The sequence below is a fragment of the Geotrypetes seraphini genome, chromosome 7, assembly GCF_902459505.1.
Source record: "Geotrypetes seraphini chromosome 7, aGeoSer1.1, whole genome shotgun sequence".
Taxonomy (NCBI): Eukaryota; Metazoa; Chordata; class Amphibia; order Gymnophiona; family Dermophiidae; genus Geotrypetes; species Geotrypetes seraphini.
The window spans coordinates 139,684,111-139,708,122 of NC_047090.1; the positions used below are offsets into that span (position 1 = coordinate 139,684,111).

The following is a 24,012-nucleotide window of genomic DNA, read 5'->3' on the forward strand; positions in this document are numbered from 1 at the left end:
ACTTCCTCCGGGAGCGCATTCCATTTGTCCACGACCCTTTGGGTGAAGAAAAACTTCCTTGCATTTGATTTGAACCTATCTCCCTTCAGTTTCTCTGAGTGCCCCCTCGTACCTGTCGTCCCTTTTAGTCTGAAGAACCTGTCCCTGTCCACCCTCTCTATGCCCCTAAGTATTTTGAAGGTCTCTATCATATCACCCCTGAGCCTCCTCTTTTCCAGAGAGAAGAGCCCCAGTTTATCCAGCCTCTCAGCATATGGGCAGTTTTCCAGCCCTCTTACCAGTTTCGTTGCCCTCCTTTGGACTCTCTCAAGAACTGCCATGTCCTTCTTGAGGTGCGGCGACCAATATTGAACGCAGTATTCCAGATGTGGGCGCACCATCGCTCGATACAGCGGCATGATGACTTCCCGCGTCCTGGTTGATATGCCCCTCTTGATGATGCCCAGCATCCTGTTGGCTTTCTTCGAGGCTGCTGCACACTGTGCAGATGGTTTCATGGATGGATCCACTAGCACACCCAAGTCTCTCTCAAGTCCGGTGTCTTCCAGCAATCTCCCCCATTTTATACTCGAACAACGGGTTCTTTTTCCCTATGTGCATGACCTTGCATTTATCTACGTTAAAGCGCATTTGCCATTTGTTTGCCCAGTCCTCCAGCTTATCGAGGTCCCTTTGCAGTTCCTCACACTCCTCCCTGGTCCTAACTCTGGCGCAGAGCTTGGTATCGTCTGCAAATTTTATAACCTCACACTTTGCCTCCGTTTCCAGGTCATTGATAAATATGTTGAAGAGTAGCGGCCCCAGCACCGATCCCTGCGGCACACCGCTCGTGACTCCCCGCCAGTCAGAATATTGGCCCTTTACTCCGACCCTCTGTAGTCTACCTGACAGCCAGTGCTTGATCCATCTGTGTACATCCCCGCCCACCCCGTGGTTCCACAGCTTCCTAAGCAGCCTTTCATGTGGCACCTTGTCAAAGGCCTTTTGAAAATTGAGGTAAATGATGTCTATGGGTTCCCCTTTGTCCACCTGACTGCTTATTCCCTCAAAGAAGTACAGAAGGTTTGTCAGGCACGACCTTCCCTTACAGAATCCGTGCTGGCTTGTCCGCAGTAGGCCATTTTTCTCGATGTGCTCGCAAATGCTGTCCTTGATCATTGCTTCCACCATCTTCCCTATAACTGAAGTCAGGCTCACCGGCCTGTAGTTCCCGGGGTCACCTCTCGATCCCTTCTTAAAGATAGGTGTGACATTCGCCAGTTTCCAGTCCTCTGGTACCTCTCCAGTTTTCAAGGATAGGTTGCAAACATGCTGGATTGCGCCCGCTATTTCCTGACTTAGTTCCTTTAGAACCCTTGGGTAGATCCCGTCCGGTCCCGGTGATTTGCCGCTTTTCAGTCTGTCAATCTGCTTGAGGACATCCTCCCGACTTACCTCTATATGCCCCAATCTTTTGGCCTGCTCCCCACTCATGAGCTCCTCTGAGTCCGGTATATTGGACGTGTCCTCGCTCGTGAAGACCGACGAGAAGAATGTGTTCAACCTCTCAGCTACCTCTTTATTCTCCTTAATCACTCCCTTCCTATCCCCATCGTCCAATGGCCCCACCTCCTCTCTCACTGGTTGCTTCCCCTTTACGTAACTGAAGAATGCCTTGAAGTTTTTCGCCTCCCTGGCCAGCCCCTCCTCGTATTTCCCTTTTGCTTTTCTAATCTCTCGGTGGCATTCCTTTTGGCATTTCCTGTGCTCCTGGTGATTTTCCTCCGTTGGATCCCTTTTCCATTTCCGGAAGGACACTTTCTTGTCACTGATTACTTTCTTTACTTCATGTGTCATCCAAACCGGGTCTTTTGACAGCTTGTTCTTGCGGCCTTTCCTGAAACTGGGGATGTACAGTTTTTGCGCTTCCTGCAGTGTGTCCCTGAGAAGGGTCCAGGCGCTCCCTACAGTCTCCATCCTAAAGCCGTTCCTGAGCTTCCTCCCCACCATTTTCCTCATAGCAACATAGTTCCCTTTCCTGAAGTTGAGCGCAGTCGTTGCGGTCCTCCCCACTATGGGTGACCCCCTTTCTAATGTGAATCTGATCACGTTGTGATCACTGTTGCCTAGTGTTCCTCCCACTTCTACCCTTCTTGCAGGCCCCCCTAATCCGTTAAGGATGAGGTCAAGAGTAGCATCCCCTCGCGTCGGTTCCTTGACTAGTTGCTCCATGAAGCAGTCCCTCACAGCTTCTACGAATCCTGCTTCCCTCGTGGAGTTGGAGTGTCCCGTACTCCAGTCTATCCCCGGGTAGTTGAAGTCCCCCATCACTGTTACACTTCCAGTCCTGCATTCCTGTCTCAGTTCTGCTTCCAAGTCTTGTCCTATTGTTTCTGACGCACCAGGCGGACGATAATACAGCCCCAGCTTTATGTCTGCACTCTTCTTTCCCGGCAATTTGACCCATAGCGATTCTAGCTCCTCTGCCTTTGTTGCCGTATCGATCCCAATCGAGTAGATATAGTCCTTTATATACAGCGCTATGCCTCCCCCCTTCTTGTGGGTCCTGTCCCTCCTGTAGAGCTTGTACCCTGGCAGCGCCACATCCCATTGATTTTCCTCTGTCCACCAGGTTTCTGTAATTCCTATTATATCCAGGTCCTCCCCCTTGGCCATCTTTCTCTTCTTTTCTTCGTCAGATGGCTGCTGACCTGGACCTTCAATTGGATGCTAGTTCTAAATTTCTAAGGAGTATCTCGAAGTCATGCATCTCCCTCAACCTCCTGCAGAGTCAATTAAGCTTCCTCTTCACAAGCGTTTGGCTCAGACTTTTACACGATGCTTGGAGACTCCTTTTGCAATTCCTGCTGACCCAGGCAAGTTGGACTCCAGGTATAAAACTCTACATTGCAAAGGATTTGAGAATTCGCAGTTTTCTCACTAGTCCCTACTTGTGGAGTCCTCCTTGAAAAGATCCCATCCTTCCAAGGTTTATCCTACCGTTCCTTCTAGAAGGGAAGGGAAAACCATGGACAGGTTTGATTGTCGCCTCTACCAAAATGCCATGATGTGCTCCAAAGTCCTCAATTAAAATTTTCATTTTGTCACTTATTTCAAGTTCCTCATTGATCTCCTTCCTAAATTTCTCAGCTATTTAGATACTCAAAAGCACTTCGAATTTCAAGAAGTCATAGCTACTCTGTCACAACTCAGATTACATCTACTTCAGTCTTCTTATGATGCCTTCGAGGCCAGGGTGACTTCTTGTTCTGTAGCAATGCGCCGCCTAGCCTGGCTTCGCACCATTGACATAGACCCTAATCTTCAGGACTACTTGGCTAATATTCCTTATGCAGGCAGTGACCTCTTCGATATCTATCGAGGCAGCCACCAAGAAATTGTCTGAACATGAAAAATATTTTGCTTCTATTGTCAGACCAAAGCCTAAGCCAGCTCCTACCAAGCCTACACGCTCTCCTCCAATTTTCCAGAGGCGTTTTGCTCCGAGCGGCTCCTTACACTCGTCCTCCTCTCAAAAAACAGCAGAATCAGAAGCAACAGAAATCTCAACTTTCTGCTGCACCTAAGGCTACGCAGCCTTTTTGACTGTTTAAAACAGAGCATAACCTTCACTGTTCTGTCTCTGCCCTATCTTCTCCCCATTGGAGGTCGTCTCCATCATTTTTACCACCGATGGGAGACAATCACATCCGACCTCTGGGTGCTGTCAATCATCAAGGAAGGATACTCTCTTCATTTCACTCAGGTTCCACCAGAGCTTCCTCCAAGAGAGTATCCTTCCAGTCCATCCCAGACCGCCCTTCTTCTTCAGTAAGCTCAAGCTCTACTTCGTCTCCTTGCCATCGAACCAGTTCCTTTGGAACAGTAGCACAGGGGGTTTTACTCCTGTTACTTCCTTGTACCAAAGAAGATGGGCGATCTGCGACCCATTCTGGATCTCAGGGCTCTCATCAAATTTTTAGTCAAAAGAAAAATTTTGAATGTTGTCCCTGGCGTCCCTTTATCCCCTTCTGGATCAGAACGACTGGTTATGCTCTCTGGATCTCAAGGAGGCCTATACTCATATTCCCATTCATCCAGCCTCCCGTCAATATCTCAGATTTCAGGTGGGGAATCTGCATTATCAATACAGAGTGCTGCCCTTTGGCCTGGCTTCATCTCCCAGAGTGCTCACAAAGTGCCTTGTTAGTAGTAGCGGCAGCTCTAAGGAACCATGGTCTTCAGATATTTCCCTACCTAGACGACTGGCTCATCAGATTCAACATCTCAGGGGGTTATTGTAGCGACCCAACGGACTACGTGGTTCCTACAAAGTTTGGGATTCGAAATCAACTTTTCCAAATCACAGCTTCAGCCCTCTTAGAATCTACAATTCATCGGAGCTGTTCTGGACACTATCCAACTCGGAGCATTCCTTCCGCAACAACGTCTGGAAGCTCTCCTTCAACTCTGTCATGCAGTGTCTTCCCGCTCATCTATCTCAGCGAGACACATGATGGTACTACTAGGTCACATGGCCTCCACAGTACACGTGACGCCTTTTGGCAGACTACACCTCGGAATTCCTCAGTGGACTGTTTGAAATCCAGTACTGTACTAAACACTATGCAGTAAGATGGCCAACAGAGGCCTTTGTTTCACCTACGCTGGTAACTTCATTAGGGGCGAACCTCTGAAACGGCCATATTGGTGAAATGTAGGCCTCCATTAGACATCTTATTGTATAGTGTTTAGTATGGTACTAGGGTTTGAGCAGTTTAAGATAAGTAAAAATTATACTATTTACATATACTTCTTTTTTTTTTTTCCTCCTATGATTTTTTTTTAAGTATTGATTAGAAAAAACAATTCTTTTTTTTTTTTTTTTTTAATTTCTTTATTGATATTTTGAACTTGACAATGTATGCATTTGAAAAATCGAAAAAAAAAAAAAACTATATGAAAATACACTATTAACATCAGAAATATTACAATAAAAATTTTAAATCCCTTCTTAACCTATAACAGTAATGATATTATATTATACTCATCAATATTATAGAATATTATGAAATTTATACCTCTAAATAAATAATACACCCCCCCACCCACCCTGGATGTGCAAAGAAATCTAACATAAAGAAAAAGGAATCACTTTAATTATAATGTGACAAAATTAGTTAATGGACCCCAAATCCCCTTAAAGGATTTAACAAACCCTAAACGCTCTGCCATAATCTTTTCATATTTATATGTTGCACATACAGTTGCCCACTAAAAACTAAAATTAATCCTATCATGATTTTTCCAATTAGATGTGATCATTTGAACCCCTATTCCTGATAAGATCATGAAAAGGCGACTATTATTTCTATCCAAAGTGGGTTTATCATGCAGAATCGTTCCAAAAATTATTGCTTCATATGTCAAAGGAATAAAGGATTGAAGAATATTATTAATTTGCCCCCAAATCGACTTCCAAAAGCCAAGTATCAATGGACAAAAAAATAAAGGATGATCCAAAGTCCCAATATCAATATGACAATGCCAACATCTATTAGATTTAGAACCATCTACTTTATTCAACCGAACTGGAGTCCAAAAAATTCTATGTAATAAAAACAACCATGTTTGTCTCATAGATGCTGACATTGTACATCTTAATCTCCAAGTCCAGATTTGTGGCCAACGAGAAACAGAAATATGCTGTTTTAACTCGATACTCCAAATATCTCTAAGACTATTTTTTGTTTTTTTATTTAAAAATCCAGAAATCAGTTTATACCACTGGGCAGCCTGATGTCCTATTAAATCTGTTTGGTAGCAAAGGATTTGCAAGCTAAAATAAGTTTTCAAATTTTTCCATTCAGGGAACCCCATCTGAATAGCCTGCTTCAACTGCAAGCACCTATATTGTTGAGTGTTTGAAATACCAAATGAATGCTGCAGTTGTGAAAACTCAAGCAGATTACCATTAGAAATAAGATCATCTAATGTCCTAATATTTGCCTGCATCCAATTCTTCCAAGCGATTCCAGCACCGCCTATTTGAATCTTGGAGTTTAACCATAAGGACTGTAAAGTAGATTTCATTATTGGTACCTCTGTTAATTTATCAATAAATTTAATAGTTTTCCAAGTATCCAATAAAATTATATTGTCCTTAGCATATTTATGAAATCTGATACTTAATACATGTGGAAGTCTCATAGGGAACACCAAATTCCGTTCCAAATAACCAATCTGGTTGATGATCAATAAGCTCAGGGAGGATCCAATACATACCTTGACGCAATATATAGGCTTGATGGTACCTATAAAAGTTTGGAAAATTTACCCCACCCTCCACAATTGATTTTTGCAACGATACTAAAGCAATTCTTGGTTTTTTCCCAAGCCAAACAAATTTTGTCAAAATATTATTTAATTTTTTGTAAAAGGACTCTTGAAAATAAACTGGTAACATACTCATTTGGTAACAAACTATAGGCAAAATCATCATCTTTACTGTTTGCACTCTCCCCCACCAAGAAATATGCAAAGGATTCCATTGCTCACACAATTCTGTAACTTTTAGTAATAAGGATTTTTCATTTACCTTCATTGTTTCTTCCAATGTACTTTTTATCCAAATTCCTAAATATTTTATTCCATCTTTCTTCCAACTAAACTGAAACGAATCAAATAAGCCTTTTATACAATGTACATTTAGTGGAAGAATTTCTGATTTATTCCAATTTATTTTATAACCTGAAAATTTTCCAAATTTATCAATCAAATCCAATAAATGTGGAATGGTTGACTCCGGATTTCTCAAATGAATCAAAATATCATCTGCATAAGCAGAAATTTTATATTCCCGACCTGCATAAGGAATACCTTCTATCTCCTTTGATTGTTGAATAGCTAAAAGTAGAGGTTCCAAAACAATATCAAATAACAAAGGAGATAATGGACAACCCTGTCTAACTCCCCTTTCTAAAAAGAACCTTTCTGAAAAAGTATTATTTATATATAATCTAGCAGATGGGGAGCTATACAGGGATTGAATCATTTGTATAAATCGAGAACCAATACCAAACCAATCCATTGCTTGATACATAAAAGTCCATTCTACCCGATCAAATGCTTTCTCTGCATCTAAAGAAACAGAGAAAGCCGGATCTTTCATATCCTTTTATTAAATGTAAAATATGAAAAGCTAATCTGGTGTTATTTGAAGAATGTCTTTGAGCAACAAAACCTGTTTGATGCATACCAATAATATAAGGGAGAGCCTTATTCAAACGCAAAGCCAATATTTTAGCTAACAATTTCCCATCAACATTAATCAAAGAAATAGGCCTATAGTTTGAAACCAACATGGGATCTCTGTTTGGCTTAGGCAAAACTATTGTTAAAGCTTCTGCCATAGTACCTGAAATACAACCTTTATTTAGTTGAAACTGATATAATTTGAAAAGATGGGGTAACAAAATAGTTTGAAAAGAGTTAAAAAATTCTACCGTATATCCATCACTTCCTGGAGCGGATCCAACTCTAAGGGACTTTAAAGCCCTCTGAATTTCTTTTTGTGTTATAGGTGCTTCAAGATTTTCTTTCTTATGATCAGGAACTTTAGGCCCATTAATCAACTTTAAAAATTCAAAACCATCTTTCTCTTTATTAAAATAATGCTCAGAAGAATACAAGCTTTCATAAAATTTCAAAAATTGTAAAATATTTTTAATTTGAGAATGAATTATTCCATTATCATCTGAAATAGCCTTTATATTAGCTTTCCTTTTTTTTGCTTTTAAATAGTTAGCTAGTAATCTTCCCGCCTTATTTGAGGTTCCATAATACAATGCCTTATAGGACACAAACTCCTCTCTAGCCAATTGTGATGATATCTCATTGTATCTAAATTTTACTTTTAGCAAATTCTGATAAATACTTTGTTCCCATTTTTCCTTTAATTTAATTTCCAATTCTCTAATATTTTGTTCTAAAATTAAAAAATCTTTATTTAGTTGTTTTCTAACATATGCTGAGTACGAAATTATGTGTCCTCTCAAGGTAGCTTTAAAGGCATCCCATAAAATTTCCTGAGACATTTCTTCTGATTCATTAAACTGAAAAAATTCACTTATTTTTAACTTAAATTTTTCTATAAAATTGGAATCTGCTAGCAATGTATTATTAAACCTCCAAACAGGTCTATTATTTTCTTGTTCATCTATCTCAAAATCAATCCAAATACCCCCATGATCTGAAAGTATAATTGAATCTATATTCGCCTTCTTAACCTTCTGTACTAAATTATCTGAAACGAAAAAATAATCAATTCTAGAAAATGATTTGTGAACATGGGAATAAAATGAAAATTCCTGATCATTGAAATGAAAAATCTTCCAAATATCTTTTAAACCACAAGAATTTATCAAATTATCTAATCCTAAAGATTTTAAAATTTTACTAGGCTTTTTATCAAAAATAGGGTCCATTACTGCATTAAAGTCCCCTGCCAAAATTAAATTGGAGGAAGATGATGGTAAAATTATTTGTTGAAGGTTTTTAAAAAACTCAGATTGATTCAAATTAGGTGCATAGATATTGAACAGTATCAAGGTATCTTTCCCTGAGCTCATTTTTACTTCCGAAAGGATCAATAGATAACATAGTAAAAGTAGCCATACATTTTTTATGTATCAAGATAGCCACACCAGCTTTTTTGCCTACAGCAGGGGCAAAAAAACACTGTTTAACCCAACCCCCTTCCAGCTTACTTGATTCTAATGCAGATAAATGAGTTTCTTGCAGGAAATAAATATCTGCCCCCTGTCTTTTAAGAAAAGATAAGGCTTTCTTTTTCTTTATAGGGTGATTGAGTCTATTAACATTCAACGAATACATTTTAAAATACATTTATATTTATATTTATTTTAAGGAACCAAAGAAAATGACCTGAAAAGATTTTAATTCTTATATATAAATTATCCCAATTACACATCCAATTACCCTCCCTTAAAACCCCTATATACCCTCCCACACCCATCCCCCATAACAAATATAAGTGAATGACAGCACACATAAAGACCAGGAAATCGAAAGAAATCCCCAAACAGCAAACTATCAATTCATACTATAATAAAATCTTAAAATAATGAATTAAATTAAAATCATTACTTAAAATTACCATAAAATGAAATATTGAAAATAATAAATTATATTATATAACTAATATCATTTTTCATTATAGACATTAAAACTTATTATATAAAATTTCCAACTTATCCAAACAAAACAAAAATCACAAAAATTAATAAATACCAAATATAAAAAACTAAATGAATAAATAAATTAATGTTTATGATTAGTAGATACCCAATAAAATATTAAAATAATAAATATTGAAATATGAAATGTTAAAATTAATATATTAAATTATATAATTTATATTATCTAAAATTAGAGACAGTAGAAATTATTATATAAAATTATCATCCTATTCAACCAAAACATGTAACAAATTTAGAAAAATTAATAAATATTAAAAATGAAGACTAAATGATTAAATAAAATGATTATTACTAGATATCCAGAATATAAATGAACATTAAAATAATAAAAATTCCAAATCTTCCCAACCTTTAAAATTCATATCCATTCATTCCCTCATTATAAATTTTATAATAAAATAAAAACCTAAAATCAGCAAACAAAGAACATATAAGAATAAATATATATAAATACTAAATACTTGTCACACTAGAAGAAAATCATATCTAAAGATAAAAGTAATCCATTTCTCAACTTATAAAAGATTCAAATCATCTTTACTAAACACTAATGTTACAGCTAGAGGATAATAAAAATAAAACTCATATCTCTATTATTTATGTTATTACGGAAGTATCTGCCATAATATTAAAAAAGATATATAAATTATAATTAATAAATCAAATAAACATCTATCATCTGTTAATCCATAACATCAGAAAAAATAGAATTAGATTTCAAAAAATTGATGACCAGAACAAAATTTCCAGGACAAGCTTGTCAAATCAATATTAGGTTTCATAAGAAGTTGCAAAACCACAGAACCAGTCGACCTCAAAGACTTGTTATATCCCCAGGAAAGTCAGTCTTGTTAAAACTACAGGAAAGACAACAGAAAAAATGCTCAAAAAATTAATAGAACTTTGTAAAAAGTCTTTCTTCAGGACTCTTCCTTTGAATGTTAAAATGCTTCAATGAAATTACAATTCAGGCAAATTAAAAGTCTCGTATTATATGATGAAGTTGTAATAGCAGTTAAAACATTTCTGCTACAAACTAGTTTGGATTGAACTAGTTTGGATTCAAACAAATTGAAGAAGTTAGTAACAAATCATAGCAGTTTTTGTTTAAATCTTGGATAGTATCCTATTCCGTACGATTTTCACAGCCTTCAATATATTGTTGAAGTTTAACAGGATGATCATCATTTTATAGTATGATTATCATGAGTTACCCTCATGTAAGCAGGATAAAAGAGACCATATCTTACCCCTAATTGCTGTAATTGCGGTCTCAATAATAAAAACTGTTTTATTTTTTCAGCTGTTTTTGGGGCAAAATCAGGAAGAAACATAAGAGCTGAATTTTTATATTCTATTTTCTTTTTTTCTTTGGCAAGCCGCAAAATTTCAATTGCATGCTGAAATCTGAGAAGTTTTAATATTATAGGTCTTGGTCTAGGCTGCCCATTCTTAATATAATTTAATAGGGGGGTTGGGGGGGTTAAATTTTGTTTGTGTGTGTTTAGAAATCATACCAAAGTTGCTGCTACAGGAATATTCAGGTGCTAGGAGTCAACTGGAAATCTTCATTGAAGTAAACAGTGGTATTCCCTTAAGAGCAGGTACATTAAGGTGGAATAAACCAAAGAACAGCAGATGACTAGAGTGAGGGACAACTTGTAACAGCCTAATTGCATTTTCTACAGACAAAGCTTTCTCAAGGGACGCTTATCTCCTCTTGACAAAGAGCATTGATAGTAGGGTATTAACAGCATTTGTATTAGTATTGGGCGTACTTTTTTAATTGACTTTGCTAAGGGGGGGGAAAAACCCCCATCTGTTCTTAATTGTACTGGGAAGTTTGTTTCTCTGCTGACTTTAAGCCATATTTTCTCAGTGTCCTTTTCTAAGGAACAGTATGAGAAAACTGTATAATTCTGTTTCCAGTGCAATAGATGAGTTATTCTAGACAAGCGAGTTATTTCCCTATTGCCGCAAGCCATATGCAGAAAGAATCCACTCTGGATTTTTTTCTGTGGTCCTCCTTCACCAGGAGCTCTAGTGCCACCTGCAGTTTTTCCTTTCTGCACACGAGCTGGAGGCGTTTCTGTTCTGCTCTCCCCCCTTTTTTTTTCTTATTTTATTCGGTGTTTTCTTATTTTATTAGAGTTTTCAGTGCTTGTAGCTTTCTTCCTTGGTTCAGCTCTGCCTGGATAGAGAGGAAGTAGACTACAGTCTGCAACTGACTGGCCAAACCGTGATGGTACCTGTAAGCCAGCCTGCACATGGGTTTTTTTGAGCCATCCCCACTTAAGTCCTCACCTACTGCTTAGCAGGGGTTTGAGCACAGGGTGTTAGGCATCTGTCGGTAGTGTCTCGCAAGGTTCTGGCTGCTTTTTTTGTACCCCCTCTCTTCTTGTAGCTTATCTGTCAGTCCACAGGGGTAGGGGAGCGATCAGATGCCATGTCTGACTGGCAGCCCAAAGATCAGCATTTGAAAGGCATTTCCAACAAGAGGCAGTGATTCTTCTCATTTCCAGCTACTGTAAGAGAGCTGAGGCAGGCTACAGCACATTGAAGCATAGGTCACAGTGAATAAGGCTGTTATAGCCTATGAGGTAAATTGGGGGGTATCTGAAAAACAGGTTTTGAGGAACTTTATGCATTTTTTCTTTTTTCTCATTTGGAAATTCCTAAATTCACTGTTTTTGGACTTAAATTTCTTTTTTGGGTGGTTTTAGACTTGAAAATCTTAGTGGTTGGTGGCCATCTTGGATTTTTAGCAGTCTTTATTTTTTTTTTTTTTCAAAAGTTCCCTGCACTTTCAAAACTGTGTTTTTGCTTCAAAACTGGTTGGGGTGCAGTCCTTGGGGTTTTACCCTAAATTCATGCCAGGATTGTACAGAATTTGTTCCTCAGGAGCATCCTTGCACCACATGCTACACAGTGCGGACCAAAGAGATGAGAGTAGCCAGCTTAACCTCTCTGCATACTAAGGTGACAAGGGCAGCTAGCCTGTTAATAGAGCCATTTCTGTTTTCGGGGCCAAAGAAACAAACACAGTACAGTCTTAAGAGGGTGACTCAGCTCGTCCTAGTTTCAGATGTCTTCTCTGACTTTTTTGACATTTTTGTGGAAAGCTTTTCATGAGAGTCGTGCTTCTCCTGCACAGTCTTAATTCACCTCACTTGTCTCCTAGCAGGATGGTCTCACAAAGCACGTTTTCACAGTCTGCTGCTGTTCAGGACTTGGGAGACTTCTCTCCAGGAAATACAGATAACGATCATTTTGCTGATACCTTGTTTGCTGGGGATACTCCTCTCATGACAGGGGACCTGGGCACATACTCTGGTTCGTTTGATCATTCTTTGACTTTAGAACCAGGGGACAATCCCATGGTTCTGTGTTTGTCTGCTGCCTTGCCAGACCTTATTTCGGAGTCTCTGCATGAGTTGGATTTAGTCACTCAGCTGGCTCCTCGGCATTTCCGTGGTATCCTGATACCAGTCTCGATTTTTGGAGCCAAGACCTGCCTGTATTCTATGGCACAGGAGTGTTAGCAGCTTTTTAATAATAATTTTATTCTTATATGCCACTAGACCGGGATGATTCTTGGCGGGTCACAACAAGTGGAGCTACAGCGATAACTACAATACAAAGGAAATACATCAAATTATAAATATAAAACTCTGAGAGAATTAAAAAACACGATGCTTTAAGATACAAACTTATCAAATAGTTTTTTCTTTAACAATTTTCTAAAATAAAAATAAACCTCTAGCATAATTTTTCCAAACCAATCATTCAATTTAGCGGCCTGAAAAGAGAGAGTTCTCTCAAGGAACTTCTTATAACGACTAGAATTAGTAGAAAGATATGTAAGCAGATGGGCTCTGCGTGTAGTCTTATTTGAGTGGCTCAAAGAAAAGTGAGGAACAAGATAGCCTGGAGACATACCAAAGATTGATTTATAACAAATACATGAAAATTTAAACAAATTCTAGACTCAATCAGCAACCAATGAAGTTTCTGATAAAAAGGAGTAATATGCCTCCATTATTTTAAATCAAAAATGAGTCGAACTACATAAGAACATAAGAAATGCCTCTGCTCGGTCAGACCCGAGGTCCATCGTGCCCAGCAGTCCGCTCACGCGGTGGCCCAACAGGTCTAGGACCTGTGCAGTAATCTTCTATCTATACCCCTCTATCCCCTTTTCCAGTAGGAATTTGTCTAATCCTTTCTTGAACCCCAGTACCGTACTCTGCCCAATTACGTCCTCTGGAAGTGCATTCCAGGTGTCCACCACACGTTGGGTAAAAAAGAACTTCCTAGTATTTGTTTTTAATCTGTTTCCTATCAACTTTTCCGAGTGCCCTCTTGTTCTTTTATTATTCGAAAGTTTGAAGAATCTGTCCCTCTACTCTCTCTATGCCCTTCATGATCTTATAAGTCTCTATCATATCCCCTCTTAAGTTTCCTGTTCTCCAGGGAAAAGAGACCCAGCTTCTCCAATCTCTCAGCATATGACAGGTTTTCCATACCTTTTATCAGACGTGTCGCTCTCCTCTGAACCCTCTCGATTAACGTCAAATCCTTCTTATGGTACGGCAACCAATATTGGACGCAGTACTCCAAATGCGGGCGCACCATTGCCTGATACAACGGCAGGATAACCTCTTTCGTTCTGGCTGTAATACCCTTTTTGATTATACCAAGCATTCTATTTGCTCTCTTAGCGGCCGCTGCACACTGTGCCGTCGGCTTCATTGTCATGTCCACCAATACCCCCAAGTCCCTTTCCTGGGTACTCTTATTCAATAATATCCCTCCCATTGTATAGTTGTACCTCGAGTTTCTGCTCCCCACATGTAATACCTTACATTTCTCAACGTTGAACTTCATCTGCCATCTCGTCACCCATTCTTCTAGTTTGTTCAAGTCCCTTTGTAATTCTTCGCATTCCTCTGTAGTCCGAGCTCCATTAAATAGTTTGGTGTCGTCCGCAAATTTTATTATCTCGCACTTCGTCCCTGTTTGAACCACTCAGTTTTTTAAAAATTTTCTTATAGGCACCTAAATAAATAATATTACAGTAGTCAAGGATGTTTAAGACAGAAGACTGCACTAACAAACAAAAAGATACTTCCTCGAAATATTTCTTAATGGTGTGAAGCTTCCAAAGCATGGAGAAACATTTCCAGTGTAAGATATTTATCTAAAGTCACTCCCAATATTTTATAGCCTAAAGTGGATTCCTTGGTTGCATAGGTTACTAAGTGCACCTCTCTTCCGAGTAAAGGACATGCAGGACCGCCATGTGGATGTAGTTTTGTGGAGACTTTGAGGTGCTGGCTTTGGGAGTCAGTGACCTTGGTGACATCCTTTGTCACATGTGCTTGGCTGTCCAGACTGCGCACTTGGGAGATTGAGGGTGATGAATCTCCTCCTCAGCTTCTTTTTATTTATTTATTTATCATTTTATTAAACAAATTATCAAGAATAGCTTCTTGTACAGTGTATGATCAAGACAACCAGCAAATACATAAAGAAGAAACTAAAATAATAATAATATGAAAATAATTCTTCTGCTTAATCAATTTTAAAGTCCTATATTGAGGATCCAAGATGGTAATCAATTAGGCGGATAGCTGAAAGTGGTTCACAGGAGCAATTTACTTAACTTAAGTTGTTACTATCTCTCCTTCAAGACGTTTCATGGAGAGAAAATCCGTTAACTGTAAAAGTTCAAAGAATACAAAATTAGAAAATTTATACTTTACTATACATTTACATGGATATCGTAATAAGAATGAATCACCTATCACAATAACCCCAGGTTTAAGAAGCAAGAACTGTTTTCTGCGCTTGTGGGTTTCTTTTGTCACATCAGGAAATATTTGAACTTTCTGTCCCAAAAATTCTTTGTCTATTTTTAAAATATAACTTTAAAATCCAATTCTTGTCAGGTAGCAGGGCAACTGTAACTAATAAGGTAGCTGGCCTAGCTACCTCCTTCATTGAAGTCTCCAGGATCGTGGTTAAATCCATTTGTTCGCCCTCTACCTGACGTAGTTCCTCTAAGGTTTATATAGGAAGATAATAGATTTTTGAAAAGGGAGAAAAATTATCTTCTGGAACATTGAGTACTTCCATGAAATATTTCTGTAAGGCTTCTTTAGCAGAGAATAAAGGTACCTTTGGAAAGTTCAATATTCTAAGATTATTTATTCGATTATTATTTTCTAATATTTCCATCTTCTTAAGTTGAGATTATCTCTAATTAGGGTCGTTTGCACTTTCTTTGCTTCCAATATCTCAACTTTTTCTACATTAATCTTTCTAAGCGTTATATCCTGTTTAAATCTATTTAATTCCTCTCTTTGTTCACACAGTTTATTTTCTAAATCTTTTATTTGCGGTGACAGTCTGTCCAAGCGCGGTTACTAAATCCCATAAAGAGTCTAGGGTAACATTGGTAGGTTTAGGCAATGAAAATATACTTGCAGTCATTAATCCAGCTTGTACTGTTCCCGGCGTCTTTTCCCCATGTGGGTCTTGTCTTTCATGATCCCTCGTCCTAACCACAGGAGTGTTTTCCAGTGCTTCACTCGATTCAGCCTCCTGGGATATAGAGTATGCCTCTTCGGACTGACTACTATCTCGCAGCGAGCTTACACTCTGTGCTTGAGGGGATGGAATTCTGGCATCAGGGCTGGAATTTTGGCATCAGGGCTCAGTGTCTATTCCAGCCCAAGGAGACTCGCGGCAGCCTCACTCCTAGCCCGTGGCTCCAGCGAGCGATTCCCTGACAGTGTCGGCTCCTGGCAGAAACGCCTTAAGAATTCATCCAAAGTCGCCTGTGGGGGGGTCTCTCTCTCCTCAGCTTCTTTTATCTGGGGTTGAGTATGCAGTTGATGCTCTGTATGACATTCGTTTTCCTGGGGAAAGTGTCGGCTTATTCAATTTCTGCTCGTAGAATGCTCTTGATCAGACAATGAGCCAGTGATTTCACCTCTAAAGCTACTCTTGCCAGACTCCCTTTTAAGGGGCAACTATTATTCGGTAAAGGTCTGGATGATCTTATGAATTGTGTGGTGAACCATCGCCCCAAGACCCTGACCGATAGACCCAGAACCTCTAGAGGCTCAGGGCACTCTAATTTTCGTGGCTCAAGGCGCTCTCAACAATATTCCAGTTCCACATTGCAGAGATTCTCCCAGGGCTACAGGCAGAGGTTTTCTGGATCTAGGCATACCAAGGCTTCCTCTTCCAAGAAATTACAATGACGCCAGGCCAAGGGAAGTCCCTCTCCATATTGGGAGCGGACTCAGGGGTTTCTACAGGTTTGGGTTCAGATTTTGTCTGACAGCTGGGTTCTGGATTTCATTCAGTCCAGTTACAAGCTGGAATTTGCCTAGTCCCTAATGTACTAGTTTGTGGACTCATACAGGGCATCCAGACAAAGCGATCAAGGTGTAAGCCACTGTTTGAAGGTGACTTGATATTCAGGCCATAGAGCCTATGCTGCCTGAACACTTGGACTCGGGGAGATACTCCATATACTTTATCGTGCCAAAGAAAGGCTCCAAAAAGTGGAGACCAATTCTAGATCTTACTCATGTGAATGCAGCACTAAGAGTTCTGTGCTTCCTCATGGAAATGGTTCACTGTGTCATAATGGCGGTATCCCCAGGAGAGTTCCTAGCCTCTCTGGATCCAACAGAGGCCTACTTACATATTCCTATCTTCCCAGAACACAGGAAGTTTGTCCAGAACATGACATCTGAGAATCGTCAATTTTCAGCTCTACCCTTTGGGCCTGGTGATGGTTCCTCACACCTTCACCAAAGTGATGGTTGTGGTAGCATAGCTCACTTGCACAAGATGGACTTACAAGTACATCCCTATCTGGATGACTGGCTGATCATAGCCCCCTCCCTCGTCCTGGAGGAACTGGATTGTGAATTACTGAAAGAATAATTTGACACCAACTCGATCCCTGGAGTACCTGGGAGTCTTATTCAACATGGCTGCAGTTAATGTCTACTAGAGGCATGCAGACATAAGCTGTACTCTCAGATTTCTTCTCTTGGGCAAGTTGCCCCCCTTCAAGTCCTGGGTTTCATGGCAGCCACAATAAATGTACCTTGGGCCAGAGCTTGCATGAGACCTCGTCAGAATGCGCTGCTCTCCTGTTGGTCTCCCACAGACAAGATGAGTTACAGAAGTGTATTCCCTGGAGGCTCGAGCCAGCATGAATTGGTGGCTCTGTACTCTGTCTCTCTCCAAGGGCATGCCTCTACGGATTGCTTCTTGCGTGGTCGTAACGACAGATGCCAGTATCCAGGGCTGGGGAGCCCATTGGCACAGTCAACCAATTCAGGGACGTTGAACTTTCTTTCAGAGGAAGTAGTCAATCAACAGGCTGGAACTGTGTGCTATTCAGTTGGTTCTGGTGATATTGCAGAAGACTTTTGAAGGTCAAGCGGTCAGTCTTCTCCAACAATGTTACAGCGGTGGCATACATGAATCGCCAGGGAGGCACCAAGAGTGTGTTTCTATGCCTGGAAGCCTGCATGTTCTTCCATTGAGCGGAGTGTCATCTTCAGGCGCTATGATTAGCACATGTCGTGGTTGTAGACAATTTTCAAGCTGACTTCTTCAGCAGACAGACCTTGGACCCAAGCGAGTGGATGCTGTCCACAATAACGTTTCAGGCCATTGTTCAGCGCTGGGACATCCAAGCTTCGATCTCATGGTGACAGCAAAGAACAAGAAGGCAGTCAGGTTCTTCAGTTGAAGATTCAAACCTGGAAGCAAAGGTCTAGATGCTCTAGTCCAGCTGTGGCCTCCGGGCATCTTGCTGTATGTCTTTCCTCCCTGGTCCATGATAGGCCGAATCCTTCAACAGATTGCAGCTCATCTGGATTCCAGATTGGCCTTGCAGGCTGTGGTACACAGATCTGATGCGTCTGCGAACATGCCACAGTCTCCAGTTGCAGGTACATCTGGGCCTGCTTTCACAGGGTCCAGTATGCATGGAGAATCTGGTTCACTTTTACGGCATGGCTCTTGAACTTGAAGCATTAGAGCAGAAAACGTATTCAGAAGTGGTCATTGGCACCCTTTTCAAGTCAAAGAAGTCAACTACAGTGTCTGCCTAGGCTAAAGCGTGGAAGACATTTCAACATTTGTGTGCCCAGGAATGGGTGGAGCCATTTTCAGCTCCAGTTTCGGTGCTGGTAGCTTTCCTCCAAGCAGGCCTTGACGTGGGACTTGGTGTGGCATCGGGTCCAGGTCCCAGGGCTCTTTTTGAGCTTGGGACTGCAGGCCTTGGCTAGCATCTCAATCAGACATTGCCAGATTAGACCACTGATCAAACCGCTGTTCCCTTCTTGGGACCTTAACGTAGGCCTCACCAAAGCGCCCTTTGAGTCGTTAGAAGTGTCCCTCTTAGATTTAACACTAAAGGTGACTTTTTTAGTACCTGTGACCTCAGTGAGACGAGTCTTGGAGTTCCAGGCTCTTTCTTTTAGGGAGCTTTTCCTTAGGATATCGGAGACTGGAGTCTCTCTTCACATTGTTCCTTATTTTCTGCTGAAGGTGGTTTCAGCGTTTCATGTCAATCAAGAAATGGGTTTGCCCATTTGCCAGACTACAAGTTCTAAGAAACAAGACCATATTTTGAAGTTGGACATGAAAAGAATACTGCTTTGATATCTGGAAGTCACTGAGTTTAGACTCTGACCATCTGTTTGTGCTGACTCATTTGGCTAAGCGAGGCACACCCGCTTCCAAGGCCACGATTTCTGGATGAATCCTTAAGGCCATTTTGTCAGCCTACATTGTCTGGGGGAAACAGTCCCCTGTTTCTCCCTTTTTCTGTTAAGGCACATTCAACCAGAAAGTGTGACTTCGTCATGGGCAGAGGCTAGGGCAATCTTTCCAGAGGAGATTTGTAGAGCTGCAACTTGGTCCAATCTAATCTAATCCTTAGGTTTGTATACCGCATCATCTCCACGTTCGTAGAGCTCAACGCGGTTTACAGTAGGAGAAATAGGAAGGAACTACAACAGAGGGTTAGAGGTAGAAGGGTGAAGAAAATTTAGAGGACTTGGGATGCCAAGATATGAGTTTCCTTGATTCCTAAGTTGGCAACCCTGGAGAAACTGTTCTTCATACATTGCACTGTAAGTGTGCCTTGGCTCTCTAAATAGAAAACTAAGCCACATAGGTCTTGGCCTCAACTGTTCATCTCTTTTGATCCTAACAGGTTGGGTCTACTGGTCATTTACCCCCCCCCTTTACTAAACTGCGATAGTGGTTATTAGCGCAGGGAGCCACTCTGAATGCTCCACGCTGCTCCCGACACTGAGTTCCTATGAGCGTCAGTAGCAGCACAGAGCATTCGGTGCGGCTCCCTGTGCTAATAACCACTATCGCGGTTTAGTAAAAGGGGGGGTAAATGACCGGCAACCAGTCATAATGTAAAAAAAAAGGGGGGTAACTTGATCATACTTTTATGTCTTAACTTTAGCGCTGCATTCTGTAACGTTTGTAGTCTAATATTAAATTTTGACAGGCCAGCGTAGATATTACAATCTAATTTTGATATTAAAAAATGTGTGTATCGGTGTGAAAATCATTGTTCTCAAATAGACCTCTAACAGTCTGTAAAGATCTCAAGGTATTTCCACATGGTTAGCGATCTGCATTTCCTTTTGCTATGCTCAGGGTGAGCTGCAACTGGAGGGTCATGTTACGCACACAAGCTATGGCAGCATGAGTGGTGTTTTTGCTCTCCACTCCCATTGAAGATATTTGCAAAGGACCCTCGAGCTGCAGCTCAGCCTGAGCATAGTAAAAGGAAATGCAGGTAACCATGTGGAAATACCTTGAGATCTTTACATACTGTTAGAGGTCTATTTGAGAATGATTACTTACGGTAACGGGATAGCAGGCAGATATTCTCACATCCCTCCCCTGGTTGATTTCTTGGCTTTCTTATGGAACTGAGGAACCGTGAGCTGACTCAGGCTTCTTAAGAAGTTAAAGTGACGATATACCTTTACATTATCCTTACCGGGCTCCGTGGATGACGTCACCCACATGTGAGAGTATCTGCCGTTACAGTAAGTAACTGTGCTTTATTATCAATGCCCATTATTTGTATACAGCCAAATAATCCTTTTCATTATTCGGCTGAATAGTATAATAATGCTATTTGTTACAGCTCTAATATTTTCTTCTTTAAAAAGTGATTTTCATCCAAGCAGTCTCCCAAGCATAACGATTATAGTTTTGTGTTTTAATTATTTCTTAAAAGCTACTGTTTTGCAAATTTAAATTCTTTTGCTTTTACAGCCATACCACTGAATGCACACGACTGTATGCTGTACTTTCCACTTTAATCCACTGTTTGCAGAGAATGTTTTTGTCTTTATTTTTATACCTTTTGGCACCAGCAAGAAGATCACAATATCCCTCTTGTATAATATGAATATATATTCAAGGTAAGAAAGCTGTCATCTTAAATTGAGAGTTACATGAGTGTGTTAATACTTTTTTTTTCCAATGCTTTCCTTTAGATCCAGTTCTCTGTCCCTATCTTGTTAGTTGAAGTACTGCGTCCATACTAATGAGGGACTTTTGCCCCCCCCCCCCTCCCTTTACAAAACCACAAAAGCGCTGCTCCAATGGTCATGTGCCTAAACTACTGTAATTTTTTGTGGTAAATTGAGGGGCCATCAGAAAAAAAATACATGGTTGTAAGCGTATTTGATAGGGATTCAGCCTCACAGGGTCTTCCTGTTCAGGGGACCAGACATACATAATACACATTTTTAAAAAACCCCAACAGTTTTGAAAGTTTGCGCGCTCTTGTTGAATGTTAGTCCTTTTCTCTTTTGATAAGTGTTCCTTTTCCTATAATTTGATTTTACTGTATTTTGCCTTGATTCACTATTGTGATAAAGGCAGATCTAGCAAATTTTAATAAATGATGTACTGTTTGAAACAATACAAAAACATCAATGAATTTATTTAGATTACTACATGAGACAGCAAAGTCAATATAGAAACAAATGAAATATTTTTGTTTGCATATCCCTCTTGTCAGGGCAACTCTATAAACTAGGTGCCAACATTTTATATGCACAAATGTTACATATGTGCACACTTAACATATGTAAATGTTTTCATGCCACCTAAGCAATATTTTGCAAATACCTGCTTGACTAACTTGGTGTGTGTTTGCAAAAGGGGTGGAGCATTCACAGGGGCAGAGCATAGGTGGGACCTAGGCAGGGCTCCTACATATATAATACTACGTTGTGCATGTTCCTGCAGCACCTAACATTTACACCAGCTCAATGACTCATATAAGTGACAACTATTCTGTTCTCATATAGCTTGGTGCCTCAGTCCAGAGCTCTCTTAAGCAGTCAAGTGCTACAGAAAACTAAACCTTAGCACACCCAACACACAAGTAGATTTTTTTTAGGGTGACAGGATAATCGCACGCCAGACACCAGCACGCCGACAATTCAGCGCAAGAAAGAAGCGCGCTGCCAAAAAACTTATTTTTAAAGCGCTCCGGGGGGTTGGGTTATGCGTGTGCTGAGACAGCTTCAGGTAAAATGACTGGTCTTTATTCAGGGGAGTCGCAGGTGTTTCAGATGGAAGCAGAAGTATGACTGACTAAGACAAAGGATTCTCAGGGAGTACCCATAAGGCTAGGGAAGAGAAGAGATCAATAGGGACAGAGCTTGGCATCAGGTAGCAGAGAGGTTATACCTTTGCAGACCCATCAGAGCAAAGGTAGAGGTGATCAGGAAATTGCAGCAAAATAAAGGACTCAAGCTTAGATGAGAGGAAAAGGGAGGTGATCTTAGGAGAGAGACCACTAGAAACGACGTTTATACAGATAAGCAGGAGTGGCTACAGTATGTATGAGTCTACATTTCACAGAATGCTTTGCTCACACACTATGGCAGGAAATAGCAGCAGCATTACAGGTCTTTAAAATGAGAATAACATAAAACACATCGTAGAGCTATAAACTAGCATGAAGCTGCCAGGTCAGAACAACCACATCTTAATGTTAGGCATGTTAATACCTGGTTATGCTAATATTTTATAAAAGAACATAGGTGCCTACATGTCTTTATAGAATAGGCTCTTAACATGCACTAGAGGCCGATCAAATTTTGGTTTCAGATATGACACTGATACCAGACTGAAATTCAGTTTGGGTTTTGGCTGAAAAAAAGCCTGTGCATTTCAGCTGAAACCTGAAACTCCCTTGCCATCCCACCATGGTGGTCTAGTGGCTTTAGGAGCAGGAACAAACACCACTCATTCTACCTTGTGCTGCTACTCCAATGCAAAGGATGCGTCGGTCTTGGCAACCACTGCGCTGGATCATCAACTCAGGGCAGGGCAGTGGAGTTTGTTCCTGCCCCTGAAGAGGCCACTAGTCTACCAGGTAGGGCCTAACAGTGTCAGGTGGTATGGGGAGCACTGTGGGGAATGCTTTGGTTTCTGCTGAAACCAAGTAGCTAATTTCGATCGCAGATTGGTTTTAGCAGAAACTAAAGATCCTGGTTTTGGTTGGGTTTTAACATGCACCTTGTTCTCTAAGTGTAGTATCAAATCCACAACATGTTGCTTTAGTATCCTTTCTTAAATTATTACACACCTTGCTGTAAAACCTCTCATGATAAATTAGAGAGCCACCTGATTTCAGAATTAGAATAGAAGACTTTGGGTGTCATGTTCCACTTAGAAACAGCCAGTTGTAGTGCAGTCTTCATTTCTGTCATGCATGTACTTCATTCTTAATACTTTTTCATTTTTATTTTCAGCTTTATTTTTGGATGATCTCGGTTTCTGTAAATGAATTCCGTGACTGTCTTAAAACAACAAACGTTCATCAGTCCACCTATTTTGCAGAAATTGCTTGTTTCAAATCTGAGTTACTGAATTTTGACCCCTTGCTTTCTTTTATACTGTAACCTTTTTATGCATGTATATTATATTCGATGATAACATATTTTTAAACTCCCCATTTGAGATTGATATAATCTACAGTCCAGGCAGTCATATAACAGAATGCTGTGTATGTGTAGTATCATTAGAAGTATTTGATTATTCTTGGTCAAGCTGCTGGTATGAGGTTTATTACAGTTCAGAAAAATGAGGATTTGTACTTTTGTATAATATAACCTAAGATTAAAGAGTGGATATGTAAATATACTATTTTCCTAGAAGTTTTTTGTCTTCATTATTTTAACAACTTGCTAAAACTTTTATTTTAGAAGAATCAATGTGTGTAAATAGTTAGTTACAAATACAATATTGCTTGCTCATTTAAATAGCAATTTCTGAAATCCACTGTCTTCAAGTGGAGATTTCACACCACAGAGAAAACTAATTATATATATATTTTATTTTTTTTTTCACCATTGGGTTGGCACCAGCTAGAGGTATGCATAGATTTATTTTTCAAAAAAGCTGGTTTCTGCCTCCTAAATGGGGGTAGGGGATGGAATTTGTATCATTATTACATAGGGGTATAGTGTGACCTGCTGGGTGTGGTGCAGGAGACTGTTTGGAGGGGGAGGTGGAGTGAGGGATTCACCAGGAAGAATCCTAGGTAGCCAACCTAGGATCAAGGTGGAAGTAACAAAGTAACTTGTAGGATTATAGGAGCTGAGTAGAAAGGATATACTGAGGATGGCAAGCTTAACCCAGGGAAGAGTGGTAC

The 24,012-nt window shown here is 40.0% G+C and overlaps 1 protein-coding gene across 3 annotated transcripts in view; it reads left to right on the forward strand.

Moving 5' to 3' along the window:
• The window catches only part of MAPK1IP1L (mitogen-activated protein kinase 1 interacting protein 1 like), a 34,215-nt gene extending 10,711 nt beyond the window's left edge, over positions 1-23,504 (forward strand). For all 3 annotated transcript variants that reach the window (XM_033951352.1, XM_033951351.1, XM_033951353.1), the window contains exons 4-5: positions 20,610-20,758; positions 23,111-23,504. In XM_033951352.1, the coding sequence (XP_033807243.1) occupies positions 20,610-20,621 (12 nt within the window). In that variant the 3' untranslated portion in view covers positions 20,622-20,758; positions 23,111-23,504. The remainder of the gene's footprint in view (positions 1-20,609; positions 20,759-23,110) is intronic.
• The last annotated feature ends 508 nt before the right edge of the window (positions 23,505-24,012 follow it).